This window comes from Delphinus delphis, chromosome 3, assembly GCF_949987515.2.
Source record: "Delphinus delphis chromosome 3, mDelDel1.2, whole genome shotgun sequence".
Taxonomy (NCBI): Eukaryota; Metazoa; Chordata; class Mammalia; order Artiodactyla; family Delphinidae; genus Delphinus; species Delphinus delphis.
Genome location: NC_082685.1, coordinates 130,108,967 through 130,131,057, shown reverse-complemented (window position 1 = coordinate 130,131,057; position 22,091 = coordinate 130,108,967). Strand labels below are relative to the sequence as shown.

General features: G+C 46.4%; 1 protein-coding gene across 1 annotated transcript; it reads left to right on the top strand.

Moving 5' to 3' along the window:
- Positions 1-1,416: 1,416 nt before the first annotated feature.
- Positions 1,417-21,296, top strand: IL31RA (interleukin 31 receptor A). Its single transcript, XM_069540528.1, is given in 10 exon segments — positions 1,417-1,576; positions 1,830-2,012; positions 3,004-3,105; positions 4,052-4,121; positions 4,123-4,196; positions 6,205-6,345; positions 12,157-12,250; positions 13,434-13,515; positions 14,826-14,920; positions 20,738-21,296. Coding segments are annotated over 10 exon segments (1,155 nt in total). The 3' UTR covers positions 20,892-21,296.
- Positions 21,297-22,091: the final 795 nt, after the last annotated feature.

The window sequence follows — 22,091 nt, the reverse complement described above, 5'->3', positions numbered from 1 at the left end:
TTGATATTATGTGCAGCTGGGAGGCCTCTTGTGGACCAGTGTCCTGAAGTTGGCTCTCCCACCTCAGAGGCACAGCACTGACTCCTGGCTGCAGCACCAAGAGCCTTTCATCCACAGGGCTCCTTAATTTGGGATGATTCGTTGTCTATTCATGTATTCCACAGATGCAGTGTACATCAAGTTGATTGTAGAGCTTTAATCCGCTGCTTCTGAGGCTGCTGGGAGAGATTTCCCTTTCTCTTATTTGTTTTCACAGCTCCCAGGGGCTCAGCTTTGGATTTGGCCCCGCCTGTGCGTGTAGGTTGCCGGAGGGCGTCTGTTCTTTGCTCAGACAGGACGGGGTTAAAGGAGCCTCTGATTCGGAGGCTCTGGCTCACTCAGGGCGGGGGGGGGGGGGGGGGGGGGGGCGGGGGGCGGTAGGGAGGGTCACGGAGTGTGGGGCGGGCCTGCAGCTGCAGAGGCCGGCGTGACGTTGCTAGCCTGAGGCGCGCCGTTCGTTCTCCCGGGGGAGTTGTCCCTGGATCCCAGGACCCTGGCAGTGGCGGGCTGCACAGGCTCCCCGGAAGGGGGTGTGGATAGTGACCTGTGTTCGCACACAGGCTTCTTGGTGGCGGCAGCAGCGGCCTTAGCGTCTCATGTCTGTCTCTGGGCTCCGCACTTTTAGCCGCGGCTCGCGCTCGTCTCTGGAGCTCCTTTAAGCAGCGCTCTTAATCCCCTCTCCTCGTGCACCAGGAAACAAAGAGGGAAGAAAAAGTCTCTTGCCTCTTCGGCAGGTCCAGACTCCCCCCCCCCCCACCCCCCGACTAGCCGCGGTGCACTAACGCCCTGCAGACTGTGTTCACGCCGCCAACCTCAGTCCTCTCCCGGCGCTCCGACAGAAGCCGGAGCCTCAGCTCCCAGCCCCGCCCGCCCCGGCGGGTGAGCAGACAAGCCTCTCGGCTGGTGAGTGCCGGTCGGCTCCGATCCTCTGTGCTGGAATCTCTCCGCTTTGCCCTCCGCACCCCTGTTGCTGCGCTCTCCTCCGCGGCTCTGAAGCTCCCCCACTCCACCACCCGCAGTCTCCGCCACCCACAGTCTCCGCCTCCGAAGCTCCCCCACTCCGCCACCCGCAGTCTCCGCCCGCGAAGGGGCTTCCTAGTGTGTGGACACTTTTCCTTCTTCACAGCTCTCTCCCACTGGTGCAGGACCCGTCCCTATCCTTTTGTCTCTGTTTATTTTTTTCTTTTGCCCTAACCAGGTACGTGGGGGGTTCCTTGCCTTTTGGGAGGTCTGAGGTCTTCTGCCAGCGTTCAGTAGGTGCTCCGTAGGAGTTGTTCCACGCGTAGATGTATTTCTGGTGTATCTGTGGGGAGGAAGGTGATCTCCGAGTCTTACTCTTCCGCCATCTTCCCGGAAGTCCTCTGTACTTTTTCTGGTATGATTTTAGCGTCACCACATTCCAGCTTCCCAGCCACAGAATTACAGGTGCCTGAAATTCTACCTTTAGAGATTCATTCTTTGTCTCAGGCTTGCTTTCCTTTTGACTTGCAGAGACACCAGAGCTACCCTGTAAGTCGTCTTAGTCATCAACCTTCTAGTAAGATTCTTTGCTGGAAATAGGTGAAATTGGGGAAGATAACAAAATGTGAAGAAGGCAGTTCATCAAATATTGAGGGTAAGGAAAAGGGACACAATAAAAGCAGTAATAACAGTATCATAGGGGAAGGCTGCAGTGGGGATCCTGAACTTTGACCTTCTTTACACTTTGGGCAATGAATGGTTGTTAATGTTGTTGGTGCACTTGGAGGATGAGTTGGGTGTTGTGAAGCAGTCCTCTTTTCTCCTTTCAGCATTTCAGTGCATTGAGGCCATGCAGACCTGCTTCACTCAGGACCAGCTGGTGGTGGAGTGGCAAAGCTCTGCTCTGGAGGTGGATACATGGATGATTGAGTGGGTCCCAGATTTGGACTCAGAGTCCTCAACCATTTCCTGGGAATCTGTGTCTCAGACCAGGAACTGGGCAATCCAGCAGGGTAGCCAGTGCAGAGCCCACAAGTTCCCTCTGTGTAGGATTCTGTTTCATTTTCATCAGTTTTTAAATCCTTAACTTTGGCTTCAAAACTGTAAATGTGAGTAATAGAATTTGACAAGCTAGGGCAAGCTTAAGGAAGTGTACTTCTTGGCATTTCCCAGCAATACTAGAATAGGAAGCCATAGGTATCAGACCAGGCATCTGGCGTGTTTCCAGGTGGGAAACACCATCTTGACACCCACCATCAGAGAGCTCTTCCCAGATATATTGATCACATGGATAACACCAGAGTTTGTATCCCATCTGTCCTACCCAGGGCACCTCCTTCAGTTCTGGTTGCCTGTTTCAGATCTAGGCCCCTTCCCCAGGTGATTGATACAGGGAATAGCCTTCTTTTCAAGAAAGCCCCTGCTCCATGTAAGACACATAAGTGAGGCTTTACTCTCCAACCATTTCTTAATACTTAATAGCATCCACATGAAGAGTTATGCTTATGTAGGGATGCAGACAGAAGAGGTACAATTTATGGTACCTGAGTTCTCTAGGGTGATATGCTATTGAAAGAAGGGTTAAGTTTATTCTGTAGTGCCCCCAAATCATGTAACAAAATCAGTGATGGAGGAGAGACTGGAGCTCTTACTTCTCCTTTCCTGGGTGGCTCTGTCATTTTGTCAGAGTGGTGCAGGTTTAGTTCTAATAATTAATTTAAAAATGTTAGAAATGGAATAGACATTAGAGACCATCCAACCTAGCTTCCTTATTTTCCATATGTGGAAACTATAGAAAAATAAAATATCTTCTGTAAGTCATAGCACATAAGTCTTAGTCTAGCTTTCCTTCTTCTATGCCATGCTCTGCACCTAATGCTTGTTTCTCTCTCTTCCCACTCTCTCTGTCCCCCTCTCTCTCTCTTTCTCCCTCTCCTTTCCTCTCCGTCTCCCTCCCTCCCCAACCTTCCCTCTCTCTCTCTCCCCCCTCCCCTTTTTCCACAGATGAACTAAAACCTTTCCGGTGCTATAACATCTCTGTGTATCCAATGTTGCAAGACCGAGTGGGTGAGCCATATTCTATCCAGGCTTATGTCAAAGAAGGTGGTATGTATGGACAAGTTTCTGTTGAGGAAAGGAAGCACTGGGGCCTGTCCAACATTTACACAAGGCTGTGAAGGCCTGTAGCTTGTTCACAGTTGCTTTAGTGCCCATCCGTGCTGCACCTTAGCTCGTAGTAAGCTATGTATGTTTGACCCAGTTGTGGTCACGGTATGGATTCACTGAATTTTTTTTTTTTGGCTGTGCTGTGTGGCATGTGGGATCTTAGTTCCCCGACCAGGGATCGAACCTGCACCCCCTGCATTGGAAGCGTGGAGTCTCAACTACTGGACCACCAGGGAAGTCCCTGGATTCACTGAATTTTAAAGCTGGAGTAGACATTAGAGATCAAGTCCAAGCCCTTCATCTCACAAATGGAAAATTGAGGCTCAGAGAGGTGAAATAACTTGCCCAAAGTCACAAAGAAACTCAGTGCAGATAGCGCTGTAAGCAGAAACAACATTTAGCTAAGACCAAGTTAGGAACCCTAAGAGTTATTCGTAACTTGGAGATGCTAGAACATTATTTATTTTTAATTATGTAGTGATAAGCCAGGGTTTTATTGGCAAACCACTCAGACTGTATCTTTTTGAAAGTTAACATCTTCCAGATTCAACCTTAGGAAATATATCCTGTCACTCAGAGGTAGCCCATGGAGGCATACTCTTTAATTGTTTGATAATAGCTATTACAGGTATGAATGAAAGAGCTGGGCTCCAAATCAGAGTGAGAGGTCTTGTTCTCTGGTCTTGGACACTGCTTCCCTTCCTGTTCAAGATGGATGATTCTAGACAACAATTTTCTCAAACAAACTGATTCATCAGTTCCCTACTCTGCCCCCACCTCCCACCCCCAGCACTGATTAGTCTGAGGACTGGCCAGAGATTTTGTGGGGCAAGGATCTGCTGGGGTGTAATTCGGTGTTTATTATTTATCTCCCTGTCCTATAAAGGTCCATCAGCAGGTCCCATGACAAAGGCGGAGAACATTGGTGTGGAGACAGTCACAATTACATGGAAGGAGTCCCAAGAGTCAGAGAAACGGTTTCATCAACAACTGTACCATATTTTACCAAGCTGAAGATGGAAAGGAATTCTGTAAGTGAGCTTATCGACAAGTTGAAAGAACCCCAAGCCCCAGATAGATGCTATGGATAGACCTGCTATAGGGGTGACTCCCATGGCTGGTGCCCTGCCACCTTGCAGGAATCACTCAGCTTCTTTGAGCTTCTCTGAAAATGGGGCCAAGGGCACCCACCTCTTGAGTTTTTTAGAGTCAGGTGAGAGTGAAATGACTGTACCTGAGAGTCCGGTAGGAACCAGAGGGCTTGATATAATTTGTGCCTATCAGGCCGTGAACAGGTGGGCCTTCTGGGAGCTTCCTGACCTCTATTCCAGAGTGGGGCATAACCTGGATTAAAGGCTGGAGGGGGACAGACCCTGTTTCGTGGCACTTACTTCAGTGCAGGACCCTTTACCATGACTCCTACCGCCCACTGCTTTTTTCTTGCGTCTACAATATTGCCTAACATCCTGAGTTCTGGGCTGGGCTTGGATTCCCATTTAGGCTAATTTGTTGTTGTTGTTGTTACAGTAGAATACATATAACACAAAACTGACCACTTTAAACATTTGAAAGTGTACAATTTAGTGGCATTAAGTACATCCATAATGTTGTGCAACCATCACCACTACCTATTTCTGCCCCAGATAGAAACCCTGTACCCATTCAGTCGCTACCTTACCCTTGTCCCACAGTCCCTGGCGACCACAACATTGCTTTCTGTCTCTATGGATTTACCTATTCTGGATATTTCATATAAACAGAATCATACAATATGGGGCCTTTTTTTGCCTGGCTTCTTTCACTTAGCATAATGTGTTCAAAGTTCAGCCATGTCATAGTATGTATTAGCACCGCATTCCTTTTCATGGCTAAATAATTTTCTATTATATGGATAAACAGTTTGTTTATCCATTCATCAGTTGATGGGACACTTGGGTTGTTTTCATCTTTTAGCCAGTGTGATTAATGCTGCTATGAACATTGGTGTACAACTATCTGTTTGAATCTCTGCTTTTTATTCTTTGGGGTGTATTACTAGGAGTAGAATTGCTGGGTCATATGGTAATACTAGTTTAACTTATTTAGGAACCACCAAACTCTTTTCATAGCAGCTACACCAATTTACATTTCTACCAGCAATATATATGAGAATTCTAATTTCTCCATATCCTTACCAACACTTGATATTTTCCATTTAAAAAAAAAGTGTGGCTATCCTAGTGGGTGTAAAGTGCTATTTCAATGTGGTTTTGATTTGTACTTCCTTAATAACTAATGATGTAGAGCATCTTTGTACTTGCTCTTTGGCCATTTGTGTATCTTCTTTGGAGAAAGTCTTTTCAGACTCTTTGCCATTTTTTTTATTTTTATTTTTTTTGCGGTAGGCGGGCCTCTCACTGCTGTGGCCTCATCCGTTGCGGAGCACAGGCTCCGGACGTGCAGGCCCAGCGGCCATGGCTCATGGGCCCAGCTGTTCCACGGCATGTGGGATCCTCCCGGACCGGGGCACGAACCCGTGTCCCCTGCATCGGCAGGTGGACTCTCAACCACTGCGCCACCAGGGAAGCCCTGCCATTTTTAAATTGGGTTGTTTGTCTTCCGGTGTTGAGCTGTTAGAGTTTTGTGGGTTTTTTTTTTAACATATTCTGGATACAGATTCCTTATCAAATATATGATTTGCCAATATTTTCCCATTCTGTAAGTTGTTTTTTCACGCTCTTGATAGTGTCTTTTGATGAAGTTCAGTTTAATCTTTTTGCTGCTTGTGTGTTTGGTGTCATATTTAAGAAATCATTGCCAAATTCAAGGACATATAGATTTATCCTATGTTTTCTAAGCGTCGTATAGATTTAACTCTTATATTTAGGTCTTTGATCCATCTTGATAGGCTAATTTTAATCAGAACATGAATAAAGAGATTGGGGTATGAGGTGGCCAAGTTTGGAAGCCCAGGTTCCAATGCTTTTATATCAGTGCCACTAAAGCACAGTTTTCACTTGGGTTTGGCTGTGGTGTTTGACTTTTATATTTTTCCTTTAGCCAAGACAGTCAACTCCAGCATCTTGCAGTATAGCCTGGAGTCCCTGACACGAAAGACCTCTTACACTGTTCAGGTCATGGCCAGCACCAGTGCTGGGGGAACTAGTGGCACCAGGATAAACTTCAAGACATTGTCAATTAGTGAGTACTCCTTCAGTCCCTGGGAATGTCTCCTTGGCATTTCCTTTAGGCTAGTCACAGATGATGTTTCCCAAAGGCAGGGGGAGGGCAAGTGAAAGGGAGAAGTGAGAAGAACCATTTGCTCTCTGACTCATTGGCCTTCCTGGAAAGCATATGGGTGACGAGGGAGGAGGGAGAGCAGGAAAATTGAGAGCTGAATTTGGAAAGATGGGTCATTTTGCTTCTTCCTGGGTAGCCCCGAATCTTCTTAGGGAGGAGGGATCAAGTGAATGCCAACTTCACTGTCACTCCAAACCAGCTCCCACCTCAAGGCTATCCCCAAGTTCATAGTCACCAGTCCCTGTGTGTCAAACAAGGGAAAGCCTTGGTTGATCAAGCACCATTGGCCCACTTAACCTCATTGTTTGTGGAGTTTTTTGAGTAAAAAAGTGTATAATATGTTCTACTAATCAGCTTTTATATTAAAAAATGAGAGCAAGAGGGCTTCCCTGGTGGCGCAGTGGTTGAGAGTCCACGCCTGCCGATGCAGGGGACACGGGTTCGTGCCCCGGTCTGGGAAGATCCCACATGCCGCAGAGCGGCTGGGCCCGTGAGCCATGGCCACTGAGCCTGCACATCCAGAGCCTGTGCTCCGCAACGGGAGAGGCCACAACAGCGAGAGGCCCATGTACCACCAAAAAAAAAAAAAAAAAAAATGGGAGCAAGAAAAATTTAATAAATACAACAATAATGTAAAATACAATGTGATTCATACGATGGTTATGGGGAATATTCAAGAGGGAAAGAAGACAGGCTGAAGAGGGAGATGAGGAAGAAAGAAGGAAGGAGAATGGGAGAAAACAGAGAAATAGAATGGGAGAAACAGAAATCTCTGTCTTTGAATGACAGAGGTTTGATTTTAAGGATATACTAACACTTTAAAAAAATGAAGCTTAAAAGTGAAGGAACATTGCAAAATTTTCAATAAAAGCTATAAATAGTCTAAGTATTCTTGAAATTCTCCTGTTCATCATCACGCATCCAAAAGAATAAAAATAGCTTATGGTTCTGGAAAATGTGAGTAAAACATGTGTTTTTACACAGAAAACATGTTCTGTTTTTATTGACTAACATTGTCTTTTGGGAGTTCTTTTTGATATTGCTCTTTAAAGTCTTTTAAAATCATGTTATATTTTCACAACACTAGGCACAAATTGCATTATCTGATGGAATTTTCTCTATGGGTCAGATTGAAATCAAGAGCCTGCCTTGGAGACTAGAAGTTTCTTACCCTTGGTTCTTTTGTTTGTTTGCTTTTCATTTTTTTATTGGAGTATAATTGCTTTACAATGTTGTGTTAGTTTCTGCTGTACAATGAAGTGAACCAACTATATATATACCTATTTCCCCTCCCTCTTGGACCTCCCTCCAACCCCACCCCCCCAATCCCACCCATCTAGGTCGTCACAGAGCACCGAGCTGAGCTTCCTGTGCATGTTCCTGCTAGCTATCTGTTTTACACATGGTAGTGTATATATGTCAGTCCTAATCTCCCAGTTAGTCCCACCCTCCCCTTCCCGCCCTGTGTCCATATGTCCATTCTCTACATCTGCATCTCTATTCCTGCCCTGCAAATAGGTTCATCTGTACCATTTTTCTAGATTTCACATCTATGCATTAATATGCGATATTTGTTTTTCTTTTTCTGGCTTACTTCACTTTGTATGACAGACTCTAGGTCCATCCACCTCACTACAAATACCCAATAAAACCTTCCTATAGGAGTTCACTGTGGTTTAAGCGGGTGTGCTTAATTGTTCTGGAATTTCTGATCAATTGAAATTAAAAAATCTTGTTGCAATAATAGTGGTTTTGCCACTCCCGGTTGTTTGAGATGGATCTGTCCCGTGTTTGGTTGGGGTCTGATTCAGTGTGTGTTGCCACCGGCTGCTCACAGGTAAAACAGAAATTCTCTTTTACCAGCAAGTTTCTGCTTTTTATTTTTAGAATAAATCATCAGGGAAATGAAGAGAGGATGCTTTTGCTTTGGGTTGTGGTCAAGAACTGATTAAATAATTTAGTGTCCCCGGCACACACTAAAAATCACACACTTCGGTTGTGATCTCAGTGGCATATTTGTTTGCTTATGTTTTATTACGTTTATTATTGCAGATATTCAGTAGTTCATTACTTTCTCTTATTTTTTTTCTGAAAATTTAATTTGCGGTTGTACCTACAGTGTTTGAGAACTCAGCATCCTTGTTTTCTACAAATACTGATTAAAACAAAATGCTGTAAAATGTAAAACATTGTAATTACCTTCCCATGTCTTTGTTGTATTTGTGCTGAAATGTTTTCACATTCCTTTGTCTGGAAGAAATTCTTTGCTTTCGTTTTGATTATGTTGCTTACCTTGAAATCAATAGGTTTTGATATTTTCTCTTGGAAGATTTTATATATTTGGGGGAATATGTAATATATCTAATAAAAGATAAATATTATCATGTAAACAACAACAACAAAAACCCTCATACCTTTTTATGGCTGAGTGACATTCCATTGTATATATGTACCACATCTTTATCCTTTCATCTGTTGTTGGACATTTAGGTTGTTTCCATGTTCTGGCTATTGTAAATAGAGCTGCAATGAACATTGAGGTACATGTGTCCTTTTGCATTATGGTTTCCTCAGGGTATAGTGGGATTGCTGGGTCATATACTAGTTCTATTTTTAGTTTTTTAAGGAACCTCCATACTGTTTTCCATAGTAGTTGTATCAATTTATGTTCCCACCAACAGTGCAAGAGGGTTCCCTTTTCTCCACACCCTCTCCAGCATTTACTGTTTGTAGATTTTTTGGTGATGGCCATTCTGACCAGTGTGAGGTGACACCTCATTGCAGTTTTGATTTGCATTTCTCTAATAATTAGTGATGTTGAGCAGCTTTTCATGCGCCTCTTGGCCATCTGTATGTCTTCTTTGGTGAAATATCTATTTAGGTCTTCCACCCATTTTTTAATTGGGTTGTTTGTTTTTTTGATATTGAGCTCCATGAGCTGTTTATATATTTTGGAGATGAATCCTTTGTTGTTTCGTTTGCACATATTTTCTCCCATTCTGAAGGTTCTGTCTTTTCATCTTATTCATGGTTTCCTTTGCTGTGCAAAAGCTTTTAAGTTTAATTACGTCCCATTTGTTTATTTTTGTTTTTATTTTCATTACTCTAGGAGGTGGGTCAAAATAAGTCTTGCTGTGGTTTATATCAAAGAGTGTTCTGCCTATGTTTTTGTCTAAGAGTTTTATAGTATCTGGTCTTACATTTAGGTCTCTAATCCATTTTGAGTTTATTTTTGTGTATGCTGTGAGGGAATGTTCTAATTTCATTCTTTTACATGTAACTGTCCAGTTTTCCCAGCACCACTTATTGAAGAGGCTGTCTTTTCTCCATTGTATGTTCTTGCCTCCTGTGTCATAAATTAGGTGACCATATGTGTGTGGGTTTATCTCTGGGCTTTCTATCCTGTACCATTGATCTATATTTCTGTTTCTGTGCCAGTACCATACTGTCTTGATTACTGTAGCCTTGTAGTGTAGATTAGTCAGGGAGCCTGATTCCTCCAGCTCCATTTCTTTTTCAAGATTGCTTTGCTATTCAGGGTCTTTTGTGTTTCCATACAAATTGTGAATTTTTTTTTTCTAATTCTGTGAAGAATGCCATTGGTAATTTAATAGGGATTGCATTGAATCTGTAGATTGCTTTGGGTAGTAGAGTCAGTTTCACAATATTGATTCTTCCAATCTAAGAACATGGTATATTTCTCCATCTGTTTATGTCATCTTTGATTTCTTTCATCAGTGCTTTATAGTTTTCTGAGTACAGATCTTTTGCCTCCTTAGGTAGGTTTATTCCTAGGTATTTTATTCTTTTTGTTGCGATGGTGAAAGGGATTGTTTCCTTAAGTTCTCTTTCTGATTTTTCATTGTTAGTGTATAGGAATGCAAGAGATTTCTGTGCATTAATTTGTATCCTGCCACCTTACCAAATTCATTGATTAGTTCTAGTAATTTTCTGGTGGCGTCTTTAGGATTCTCTATGTATAGTATCATGTCATTTGCAAACAGTGACAGTTTTACTTCTTCTTTTCCAATTTATATTCCTTTTATTTCTTTTTATTCTCTGATTGCCATGGCTAGGACTTCCAAAACTGTGTTGAATAGGAGGGGCAAGTGTGGACACCCTTGTCTTGTTCCTGATCTTAGAGGAAATGCTTTCAGTTTTTCACCATTGAGAATGATGTTTGCTGTGGGTTTGTCACATATGGCCTTTATTATGTTGAGGTAGGTTCCCTCTATGCCCATTTTCTGGAGAGTTTTTATCAAAAATGGGTGCTGAATTTTGTCAAAAGCTTTTTCTGCATCTATTGAGGTGATCATATGGGTTTTATTCCTTAATCTGTTAATATGGTGTATCACATTGATTGATTTGCATATATTGAAGAATCCTTGCATTCCTGGAATAAACCCCACTTGATCATGGTGTATGATCCTTTTAATGTGCTATTGGATTCTGTTTGCTAGTATTTTGTTGAGGATTTTTGCATCTATATTCATCGGTGATATTGGCCTATAGTTTTCTTTCTTTGTGACATCTTTGTCTGGTTTTGGTATCAGGGTGATGGTGGCCTCGCAGAATGATTTTGGGAGTGTTTCTCCCTCTGCAGTTTTTTGGAAGAGTTTGAGAAGAATAGGTGTTAGCTCTTCTCTAAATGTTTGATAGATTTCACCTGTGAAGCCATCTGGTCCTGGACCTTTGTTTGTTGGAAGAGTTTTTTTTTTTTTTTTTTGGCGGTACGCGGGCCTCTCACTGCTGTGGCCTCTCCCGTTGCAGAGCACAGGCTCCAGACGCGCAGGCTCAGCGGCCATGGCTCACGGGCCCAGCTGCTCCGCGACATGTGGGATCTTCCCGGACCGGGGCACGAACCCGTGTCCCCTGCATCGGCAGGCGGACTCTCAACCACTGCTACACCAGGGAGGCCCCTGTTGGAAGATTTTTAATCACGGTTTCAATTTCATTACTCGTGATGGGTCTGTTACTCTTGGTTCTTATAGATCTCCCTGCTTCTGTCTTTGATCCTCTACCATCTGTTTTCCACACAGCAGCCAGAGTTTAAAATCCTAGACCCCCTGCCTAAAACCCACCAGTGGCTTCTGTTGTATTTTGAATTCAATCCAAACTCCTTCCCATTGCTTTCAGGACCCTTCCTCATCTGTCCCTTCCTGACCTCACCTCCCACCACTTCCCGTTTATGTTCTCATTTATGCTTTTCCTTCTGCCTGGAATGCTTTCCCCAGCATGAATGTGGGCAGTTCTTTCTCATTATTCACATTAGCTCAGATTTCTTCCTTTGCCACCCTATCTAAAGGTGCTAACCCCCTACCCACTTTACCCTACTCTCTATCACCCCATTTTATCTGAAATAGGTTATTTATTGTCTGAATTCTTGAGCCAGAAGGTAAGCGCCACGAAAGTAGGGATCTTGTGTTTCTTGCTTCTTGCTATTTATTTTATTACCCAGAAGAGTGTTTGGCAATTGTAAGTGCTCAGAAAATGTTTACTAGATGAATGAAGTTGGAGGATGAATGTGGGGAACACAATTTCTGTCAGTATTATTCAGGGAGAAGAGAAATTGAATGAATTTGAATTAAATTGAAAGAAAACGTTTAGGGTATATGTTGCTGAAGCTACTGGAAGAAAACATTAATCTTTGATTTTTGTCAAGAAAGTAAGGGGCTCAACCTGCTACTGACTTTTGTTCTCCTTTTCTCAAAGGTGTCTTTGAGATTTTTGTTATAACTTCCCTGGTTGGAGGTGGCCTTCTTATTCTCATCATCCTGACGGTGGCATATGATCTCAAAAAACCCAAGTGAGTTTGTAGACAACAGTGTGGGCCCTCAAAATCGGGAGTGGAAAGGGGTGGAAGACACCATGGGTGGAAGAGGGCACACTGCCGTTAAGGGGTGTCCATTCATTCATTGAGTTGGTACATATGTATTGAATTTATTGTATGCCTTACACTGTGGCACATCAGAATTCTAACCAAACAGGAGGACTTGTACCCCCGACAGCGCTGTGCACCGGGCCTAGGACTTTTTGAAGCCGGGGAAAGGCCAGCTGCCCCACAGGCCTTGTCTTCTGTGTTTGGCATCTGAGACTAGAGTTGGGGAGAAGATCCTCTCTCTGTGTGTCTAGAGGGGACCCGTGGCAGCAGCAAAGGCCCTCAAGGCCACCAGCCTCTCTCCCAGGCAGAGCAGGGAGCAGGGTGCCCATGGAGTTAGAGCACTGGCCAGCGTATGCCCAGCACAGGCAGGTCCTTGCTTGTGGCGCAGTGTCAGAGGGGTCGCTGAGGGCCATTTGTCCTGCCTGCTCTGGCCACTGTAGGGAAGGAAGCTTGTCTTCAGGGTCTTGTGCTTTCTCTCTCCAGAGAGCCTCATTCTACCCTGAGGGTCAAGGGCTCTCTACCCATTAGACTGCTCTCTCCAGAGTTACACAGTCGTGGGCCTTCTCTGCCAAGCAGCTGTGCTTAGTTATGGCCAAGCTAATGTCAACCTGAGTCAGCTTTGGGTTGTAAGCAAGTCATCAGCACACGTTCTCGTACATTTTGCACGTCCGACAAGCTCCCAGGTGGTACTGATGCTGCTGGTTGGGACCACACTTTGAGAATCACTGCTCTGAAGTGTGGGTGTCTTGTAAGGCTTAGAGTGTTACCTTTCCTGGGGAATAAATCTCAAGGAAATGGCTCTGTGATGGTGTGATTTTCGGCATCAGGACCAGGGGGTGGAGATGCAGGGTGGGAGAGCAGGGAAGAGTAAGAAAAGCTTTGCCTGGGGAAAGGTCTCCTCCCATCACGTCCCATAGTTGACTTGCAATTTCACTCCCCAAAGTACTTTGCTTTCCCAGTTTCTGTCAGGAGGCTGTGAGCTTGCCCTTATTCAATAGGGAGCCATACGATTCCCTGCATCGAAGCCCTGCTCTTTGGCTTGGCCATGCAGTAGAAGTACAATTCTTCTTGGACTCACTTCCTATTTTAAAATCTTATCTCTTATTAGCAAATGAAAGCACCTATGTTGGCCCAGTGTCCCCAACCCTGCTGAAAGCAGTATAGCCACATGGCGTGGAGATGATTTAAAGGTAAACACTCCTGTTTTTGTTAAGGAGATTGTTGAGCAGGCTGGTTGTGGGAGGTGGACAGGGTGATGGACTGAGGTTTGCATAGGGTTCACATAAAGAGAACTCGAGGTTAAAAAGTCCCAGGGAATGGCTGGCAGGACAGGTGGAATCAGCCTTCCTGGAATGACTTTGACCTCATTCTTTGGACAAGAGGAAAGGGCTTTACCAGGCTCATAGGACCCAGTGTTTGCTGGGCATAAAACTGGTCCTATAAAGGGTGCCACGGAAGAGACACTGGCCCTACCCTTAAGGACCTGACTGTCTAATTAGAAAGCAGGAGAACCCAGCTATAAGATTGGAGACCATTTAAAAAGCAGCCAAGAGCAAGTTAATCTAGAGACCACCTGGGGACCCGAGGGGCCGCTAATGTGCATTTCTGTCCAGAGGCTGGGGCAGGCTGCATCAGATTGTTTTTCTCAGATTGGAGACATTGGCAATGGGGTTTTCTAGGGAGTTATCCGTAATAGAAACCTCCCATTTTCATACATTTTTAAATTCAAAACTGTTCTGAAATTTTAAGGTTTAATTTCTCGGTTAAGTAGAAAGAAGCCCAATCAAATATAACCTTTAAATCCTTGTTATTGAAGGACTGTTTCCAGTATTCCTTGATACGGAATTTTTAATATTAGCCCCTGTTTCAACTCAGAAGTCTTTTTTTAACACGGACGTGAAAATTATTTTTATTATTTAATTAAATTTTGGTTGTTTCTATTTTCTTCTCTATCATTCATGTGTTACCTTATTTCATTTCCTGCTTACCAAAAATTATTAAGAGAGTGAACTAATTCATAGGCAGTCTTGTCTGATGTCTAAAATGTTTTATGAATCATCTGTAGGTCTGGCCTCTGTAGCAGTCACTTATTAATCACTCACTATACGCCAGGCAGTGAGCTAGGCTCTGGGGATACAAAGATGTCGGACACCACACCCACCAGGAGGCCACCTTTGATTTTCTGGTGATGTTGGACAAGTTATTTGTCTTTGTGATAATTCTAATTTTGATGCTGCCATCTTCACTCGGATTTTATGAGCATATGATTATGTGGAAAATAGCCTTGAGCTCTCTAGAAGAAGAAATTGTTTGAATACACTGCATTCTTCTCAGGAAATGGACCACTCTTGCTAACCTCCCATGGAAGGGCACCACTTCTGGCCTCTAAGAGGGGGGCTGGTCCAGAGGTGGGGCTTTGGGTGTCCCAAGCCTAATAGCTTTTGGCTACATCATATGTGGCCCCCAAATGACCATTGGGGTGTCCCTTTCTCTTTTCCAGGATAAGCTAAATCTGAAGGAGTTTGATGACTCTGTGAACACAGAAGAAGATGGGATTCTAAAACCATGTTCTGCCCCCAGTGACCTTATTGACAGGTTGGTGGTAAATTTTGAGAATTTTCTGGAAGTGGTTTCCACAGAGGAACCTGAAAAGGGTCAGGAAAATATCTTGGGAGGGGAAAAGAATGAGTACATGACCTCCCCATATGGGACTTACTGTCCCGCAGTTTCAGTCGAGATTCCACCGAGAGAATCGCAACACCTATGTTCTGGAACGCCAGAGGGGATCTGCTCAGAAGCCAAAGAGCATCCTCTCCCTCCTACCCAAGGTTTAGGGCCAGACCATCTCTGTGGGGAAGGAGCACCAAACCCATACTTGAAAAATTCACTGACAACCAGAGAATTTCTCATGTCTGAAAAACTTCTAGACCAAACCCAAAGAGAAGTCTAAATGCCGCCACGGCTTGAATCCCCCTACGTCTCAGTGTGCATGACTCACAGAGAGAAGACTTGGCTACAAGAGCTTCCTTGGCGTCTCCCCATCCCGCTTGCGTTAGAGAAAGTTTCGCACACCCCCGAGTGACGCGTTGAGCTTGGTTGGCCCAGACGTGTAGCTTGCTTGAGAAGAAAGGATGGTGGACTTCCCTGGTGGCGCAGTGGTTAAGAATCCGCCTGCCAATGCAGGGGACACGGGTTCGAGCCCTGCTCTGGGAGGATCCCACATGCCGTGGAGTAACTAAGTCTGTGCGCCACAACTACTGAGCCCACGTGCCACAACTACTGAAGTCCACATGCCTAGAGTCAGTGCTCTGCAACAAGAGAAGCCACCGCAATGAGAAGCCTGCGCACTGCAACGAAGAGTAGCCCCGGCTCTCCGCCCGTGCACAGCAATGAAGACCCAACGCAGCCAAACATAAATAAATAAATTAATTAATTAAAAATAAAGATTTAAGGGCTTCCCTGGTGGCACAGTGGTTGAGAGCCCGCCTGCCGATGCAGGGGACCCGGGTTCGTGTCCCGGTCCAGGAAGATCCCACATGCCGCGGAGCGGCTGGGTCCGTGAGCCGTGGCCGCTGAGCCTGCGCGTCCGGAGCCTGTGCTCTGCAACGGGAGAGGCCACAACAGTGAGAGACCCGCGTACCACAAATTAAAAAAAAAAAAAATTACTTCTTCATTCCGGAGCCGGTGCTCCACAACAGGAGAGGCCACAGCAGTGAGAGGCCTGCGTACCGCAAAAAAAAAAAAAAAGATTTAAAAAGAAAGGATGGTGATCAGCCTGAGCACTTTGCAGAGGAAAAGCAGTTTATTTTCTTTTGTTCAGATAACAAGCTCTCGCTAAGGCCTCTGCCGGATTGACTTGGAGGGGCAGTGGACACCAGAGGCGGACATATCTGGCCTTCCTGAGGAATTGGGCCATGGGCACAGTCTTTGCTGGGACCACTCCTCGCAGCTCCAAGAGAGACTTTCCCTGTTGCCAAAGAACAGTTGCTTAGTTGGCACTTGGGTGGTGTGCCAGGAGGCGAGGCTCTCTCCCTCCACCTTGACCTCCCTGGCTCCAGGCTACACCTCTGAGGTAGCGCTGACACCACTTTAGAGATTAAGTCTCTCTCTCAACATAGGGGTGGGAGGTGGTGTGGCCCTCCTGATGGTGTGCCTGAAATGCCTCATTACCCTCATTAAATCTCAAGTGTCTGTAGCAAAACCCCCGCCCAGGGCTCTTGCCCTTGGTCCACTGCATGGCTGGGGATGGAGGAACGAGGGAGGGCCTTGGCAGCGCACTGGGGAACGGACTCTCGCTGGGCCGGCAGGTCCACACCACTGTCCAGACCACTGCCCAGCCCTGCAGACAGTTCCTGGAGGCCCTCGCTGCCCCTCGATCTTGCACCCAAGCCTGGGAATAGAAAGATACCAAAGACTGCAGCAGCTTTTTACAGGGACTCTGTCCCCTCACACTGGCTCAGAGCCCAGGAATGCTTACTAAACACACCCTTCAAAGGCCTCTTCCCAGAAGCAGCTGAGCAGGGCCTGTGCACATGGAATGCTTAGCACCTGTGCTGCTCCAACACCAGGATTCCTCTGCCTTCGCGCGGCAAAGCCCAGGGCTTGCAACCATGACTGGAGCCTCTAGCTCCAGTGCTAATGGCAGATACCTGGGAACTTATGGCTGGCACTGGGCTCCTACCCTGAGCACAGTGACATCACGTGACTTCCTGACGTGTGGCTAAGACTCACCTGGCCATCAGGGGAGGTCGCTGAGAGCCTGGTGAGATGGGGGCAGCAGGGCACGGTGAGCCTGGCATTTGCCAGAGAGAAAGGCTGACGGTAATTTTCCTGAGTGCTTGAGAAGTCAGTGCTTGTGTAGCAGGCACAGACTTCACAAGCCACCGACTCAGGTGTGCAAAACCATCGCTTTACTCTTCTAGAACTAAACTTAATTTCTGGCCCAAGCCCCTGGCCTTTCGAAGTGGCCATGGCCCAGTGCAATGATTTGCGTCGCCTCAGGTTTGTAACTCGGTCTCACTGGGGATTTTGTGCCCCGTCCACCCTGGGACTGGCTCTGAACGCCAACAGATGTTCAGGAGAGCAGCACGGAGTCTGCGGCCCGGCGCTGGGCAGGGATGTGCCTCCCCGCCTCCCCGCCACCTGCCTCTGTCCTCAGCCAATGGCTGCATCCTTATCACAGGCACAAGCAGGGTGATGCTTTCCCAAAGCTCTCCTCGTTAAATCTCCAGCGTCTGTAGCACCCTCCCACCCCCCAAATTCGTCACTCCTAGTTTACAGAACAGCAACTACTGATAAATCAAGGAATAAGGGGGGCCTGGAGCAGGGCTCTGGGGAACCTGTGTCCTGGGAGTGGAAAGGGACCAAGCGAAGGGGATACATGGGGTCCCGGCTGTGGTGGGTTCTCTCCGCCCTGATACCTCCCCCACCCCCGACTGTTGTGATGTGGGCACTTCTGTGAGCCGCCAGTCCCTCAGAGTTCCAGACGGGGCCCTTTCCGCCTGCTTCTGATTTGTGAACTCACAGGAAGTCCTAGCTTGGTGCCCCAAAACTCCTCCCTCCCTCCTGTGACCCTCTGCCACCTCCAGCTGAGGGACGGTGCGGGGGGTGGGGGGGGCCGGAGGAGCCCCTCTAATCTTGTTTGTCTCACACCTGGGTGAGGCTTTTGAACCTGAAGTCCAAGAATTTGATGCCTGGGGAGAAGAAAAGGTCACAGGTGGCTTCTGTGAGTGGGTTTCAGAGATGAAGATGTTACCCTCTTCTCTCCTCCCCTTAATTATTCATTAAAGCCTGAATGAATAGTTTGCAAATACCACACCCTGGCCCTTCCTCTTTTCATTTCTTCTTCCCTTTTCTCACTTTCCTTCTTGCCTCCTGTCTTCTGCTTCTTTTTTCCCACAACTCCCAGCAGCTTCTCATCTTTTTAACACTTCCTTTTTTTTTTTTCCTATTTCTTGTTTCTTTTCTTTTTATTCCTTTCTCCCCTTCCCATCAGCCCCGCTTGTAGGATTTCCAAATTTACTTTTGCTTCCTTTGAGGGCTAGGGAAATCAGGGTCCTCTGTTTTGTTCTAGACAGTCCAAGATAGTTTCATAGGAGTCAGCATCTCCTCTAGTAAGAGAGGCAGGAAGCCCAGAAGCGCATTCTGCAGGCCACACACTTCGCACTCCAGAGCAGATCACAGGACATGGCCTAAAAGAAGGCAGTGGTGACCTTCCTCTCCTGGAATCGAGTCATGAACTGTCCCCACTCCCAGTGTCCTGCGCTGCCTCTGTGACTGGAGAAGGTCATCTGCGTTTTCTCTGTTAACTGTCAGAGAGACGTTGAGAGGACACAAACAGGAAAACTTGTGTTTTAGCAAGGTCATTAAAAACTGATAAAATTCCCGTTAGAGTTTTCTAGGGCTCTGGGAACCATGCAAACACCTACGTTAGTGCCCTATCAATAGCTTTCCTTTTACAATAATATCAGGGAAAAAAATGTTAAAGAATGGCAGAGAAGCCAATCTGTGGTTAAAAAAGAGAGATGATACCTTCATTCTTTCTCGGGTGGCTACAGTAAAACACAGTAAAAGCACCAGGTCGGGGGCGGGTCCGGGTGGGGAGGGGCGTGGCTTGAAAAGGGCCCCAGCCGTCCCCAGGCCGCTCCTACCTCGTGCGGGGAAAGCCCGTGCGGCCTGCCGGCTGCGCGGCCCGCGCCCCACTCACTGCTGCCGCTGCAGGCACGCTTCAGCCCAGGGCTCAGCCAGCCAGCCCTCAGGCCCAGTCTGGGCCCTGTTTCTGTGGGCCCATGAGCCAGAAATGATCCTGACATTTTGAAAGGCTAGAAAACGAAATGAAAGGAAGAATAACGTTTTAATGAGGTGTGAAAATTCCATAGAATTCAAATTTCGGTGTTTACCGGTGAAGCCTAATTGGAACACAGCCACGCCATCCTTTATGTGTCACCCGCGGCTGCTACCCACAGACAGAACTGAGTAGTAGCTGTGACACAGAGTTTCTCCTACAGAACCTAAAATGATCACCATCTGGCCCGTTACAGAAATAGTTTGCTGGCCCACCCCTGTGTAGCCCACAGATATGGGGCTCAGACTGCACAAAGCACTTTAACTTGGAAATGGTTGCTAATGAGAAAAAAAAAATCAGACTGTGTCATCCTGGGTTTCTAACAGGATAGGGACGGCCCGCTTGGAGGGGCACACATCCCTGGCTCGCCAGAGCCCTCACAGTCGCTGTCCCTGCTGCCCATAGCCAAACTGGAGACTTGATGGCTACTTACCACTTACTCCAGTGGTCCTTGACGCAGGTCATTTTATCTCCCATCCCCCAGCCGTCACACATTTGGCAATGCCTGAGGATTCGAGCTCACCTCTGCCCTGGGCCCACGTCCCTTGCCATGGGTGCTGTTCAGCCTCCATACAGAGCTCTAGGTGGCACTCTTTTTTTTCTTTGTAAATTTAAATTTTGTTTTGGATTCAACTTTACAACAACATCGACGGCAAAAATCTCGTAATACCAACTATTTATATCATTCTTAATTCACGCCTGATATGATCTGTGTGTCCCTGTACATGTTTTCATCTACTGCAAGTTATATATTGATTCGATTGCAGTCTCCCTTTACTGTCACTTATTATTTCGTGTGTAAAATTCCATGTATGAATATAGCTCATGGTGGCTACACGGAACCCCTCGGTGTACCTGCGTGTTGTGGCTTGCTAAGAATTGTTTTAAACGTCCTCTTCGTATAGAGAGACACTTTAGGGAACTTCGTTGCACAAAATTTTCTTTTCCCACCTTTGTCCTCACTCCTTGGGACTGTTTCCAGAGGTAGAATGGCTGGGTCAGAGTTTTATGGTTACTGCATGACTGTGCCCCCGCGAAAGCTACACTGATTTGCAATATCACCAGACACGTCTGAAGTATCCTTTGTCCTTTTCCACTGGTCATCAGCTCTTCATTGCTGTTAATTGGATTTTGTCAATTTACTGGGTATGGTCAATGAAACTTCATAGTTATTTGTGTTGCTTAAATCATTATGAAGCTAAACTTTTCCCATCTATATCTTACTGTCCACATGTCCACCTGTTGACATTACAGAGTCTTCTATTTCTAAGCTCCCAGGGGCGTTGAGAGACCAGCTGAGCGCTAGAAATGAGAGGCACTAAGCAGGACTTCAGAACAATTGATGGACTTTGTCCTCTGGTTGACTATTTAAAAGTATGTGGGTTTTGTAGGGTATTTAAAAAGACATTTCATGCAGATGTATTTTAACTGTTTTATGCAAACATTAATTAGCGACAAGGCCTATTTATAATCAAAGTATGTGGCTTTACCGTGTCTTGCGCTCTTGCTGGGTGGGAGGTCCGGAGCGGAGTGACAAGGGTCATCAGCAGGCCTTGTTCCCTCTGCAGCTTTTACTGGACACTCGGGTCAGCAGGGGGAGAGTTTGCTCAGAAGCACAAACAGCCACAGTCCACGTTTGCAAGGGCCTGGAGACCTCCCCTGCCCTCCGCGCTGAGCTCCTGCTGGGCCATCCTGTCCAGATGCCTGTCCCCTTGCTGCTGAGAAAGGTGCGGGAGAGGCGGGGGGTGGGAGGTGACCCCTCCAGGAGAGCTCACAGCCAGCCGGCCCTGAGCCGCAGGGGGGCTGTTCAAGGGAATCGAGGTGCTGATTCCCTTTGTAGGAATGGAATTCTCTGTCCTGCCCAACTTCACTATATGTGTACGGCGAAATGCCAGGAAGGTGTCCGGAGGCCTGGACTTGGAGACAGAAATCAAGATGTGCAAACCAGAATGATGATGGCAACGAGGAAGGCTGACCACGTGTACCAGGAGAGACGCCTCTCTGTGGGCTGTGCATGTTGTCTTTTCCACATACTGTTCGTATGTCGATGCAACACGTAATGCATGTACAAGAAAGTTCTCTGTCTTAAGGAGAGTATGAAGACATGTTATTATAATGAGAATAGCCTTTCAAATGCTTTATTGTAAGTGCATTTACGTTTTGATCTTTCAAATAGTAAAGCTGTAATACCGTTTTTATGTAATGCTATATTTCCATTTTAAAGCTTTACCCACTCAGATGTTTAAAATGAGACGTGAAAAAATGTAAAAGGCTAGCTTTGTTAGACATGAGGGGTCTTGTGGCTGTGGGAAGCACCAGAGCTCCAGGTGACCAGGGATCAGATGCCGGCAGTTACCCCTGCGCGCCTCCCACCAAGGAGCCAGCCAGGCCTCACGCCCGAGCTGGGGTTGTCTTCCTGCTTGATTCCTCGGGGCAGAGTTTCAAACTCCTTCCGGCTCCTCGAGCTCCCTCGGGGTCTCCCCTCACTGCTCTCAGCAGGTGACGTGGCCCCCACTCATGGAGGATGCACTGCCGGCCCGTCTCTCTTCCGGGAGGGCCTCAGAGGCAGAGGTGGCCCTGCTCTCGTCCATCCTTTCCTTGGCCTCTCCTGTACCTTCAAGTTCTCCCTCTCCAGCAGTTCCTTTCCCTTGGCCTCTAAACTTGCTCTGGTTGCTTCCAACTTCAAAGAGGACAAAGGATGCTCCTTGATCTTCACCTGCATCTGCTACCTGTGACCCTGCAGCCCGGTCTGTGCTTTAGGGTAGAAAGGGCCACATCTAGTGTAGCAGTTTCTCCAGGTGGCTGAACTCCTTTTCTTTTTCTTATTTTGGTAGTGAGAAGATTGCACTGCTAAAATATTCTAGAGGAATAGAAAGCAAGTGCTTCAGGAGCAGACAGTTTTGGAACAGGGTACAAGGGCAC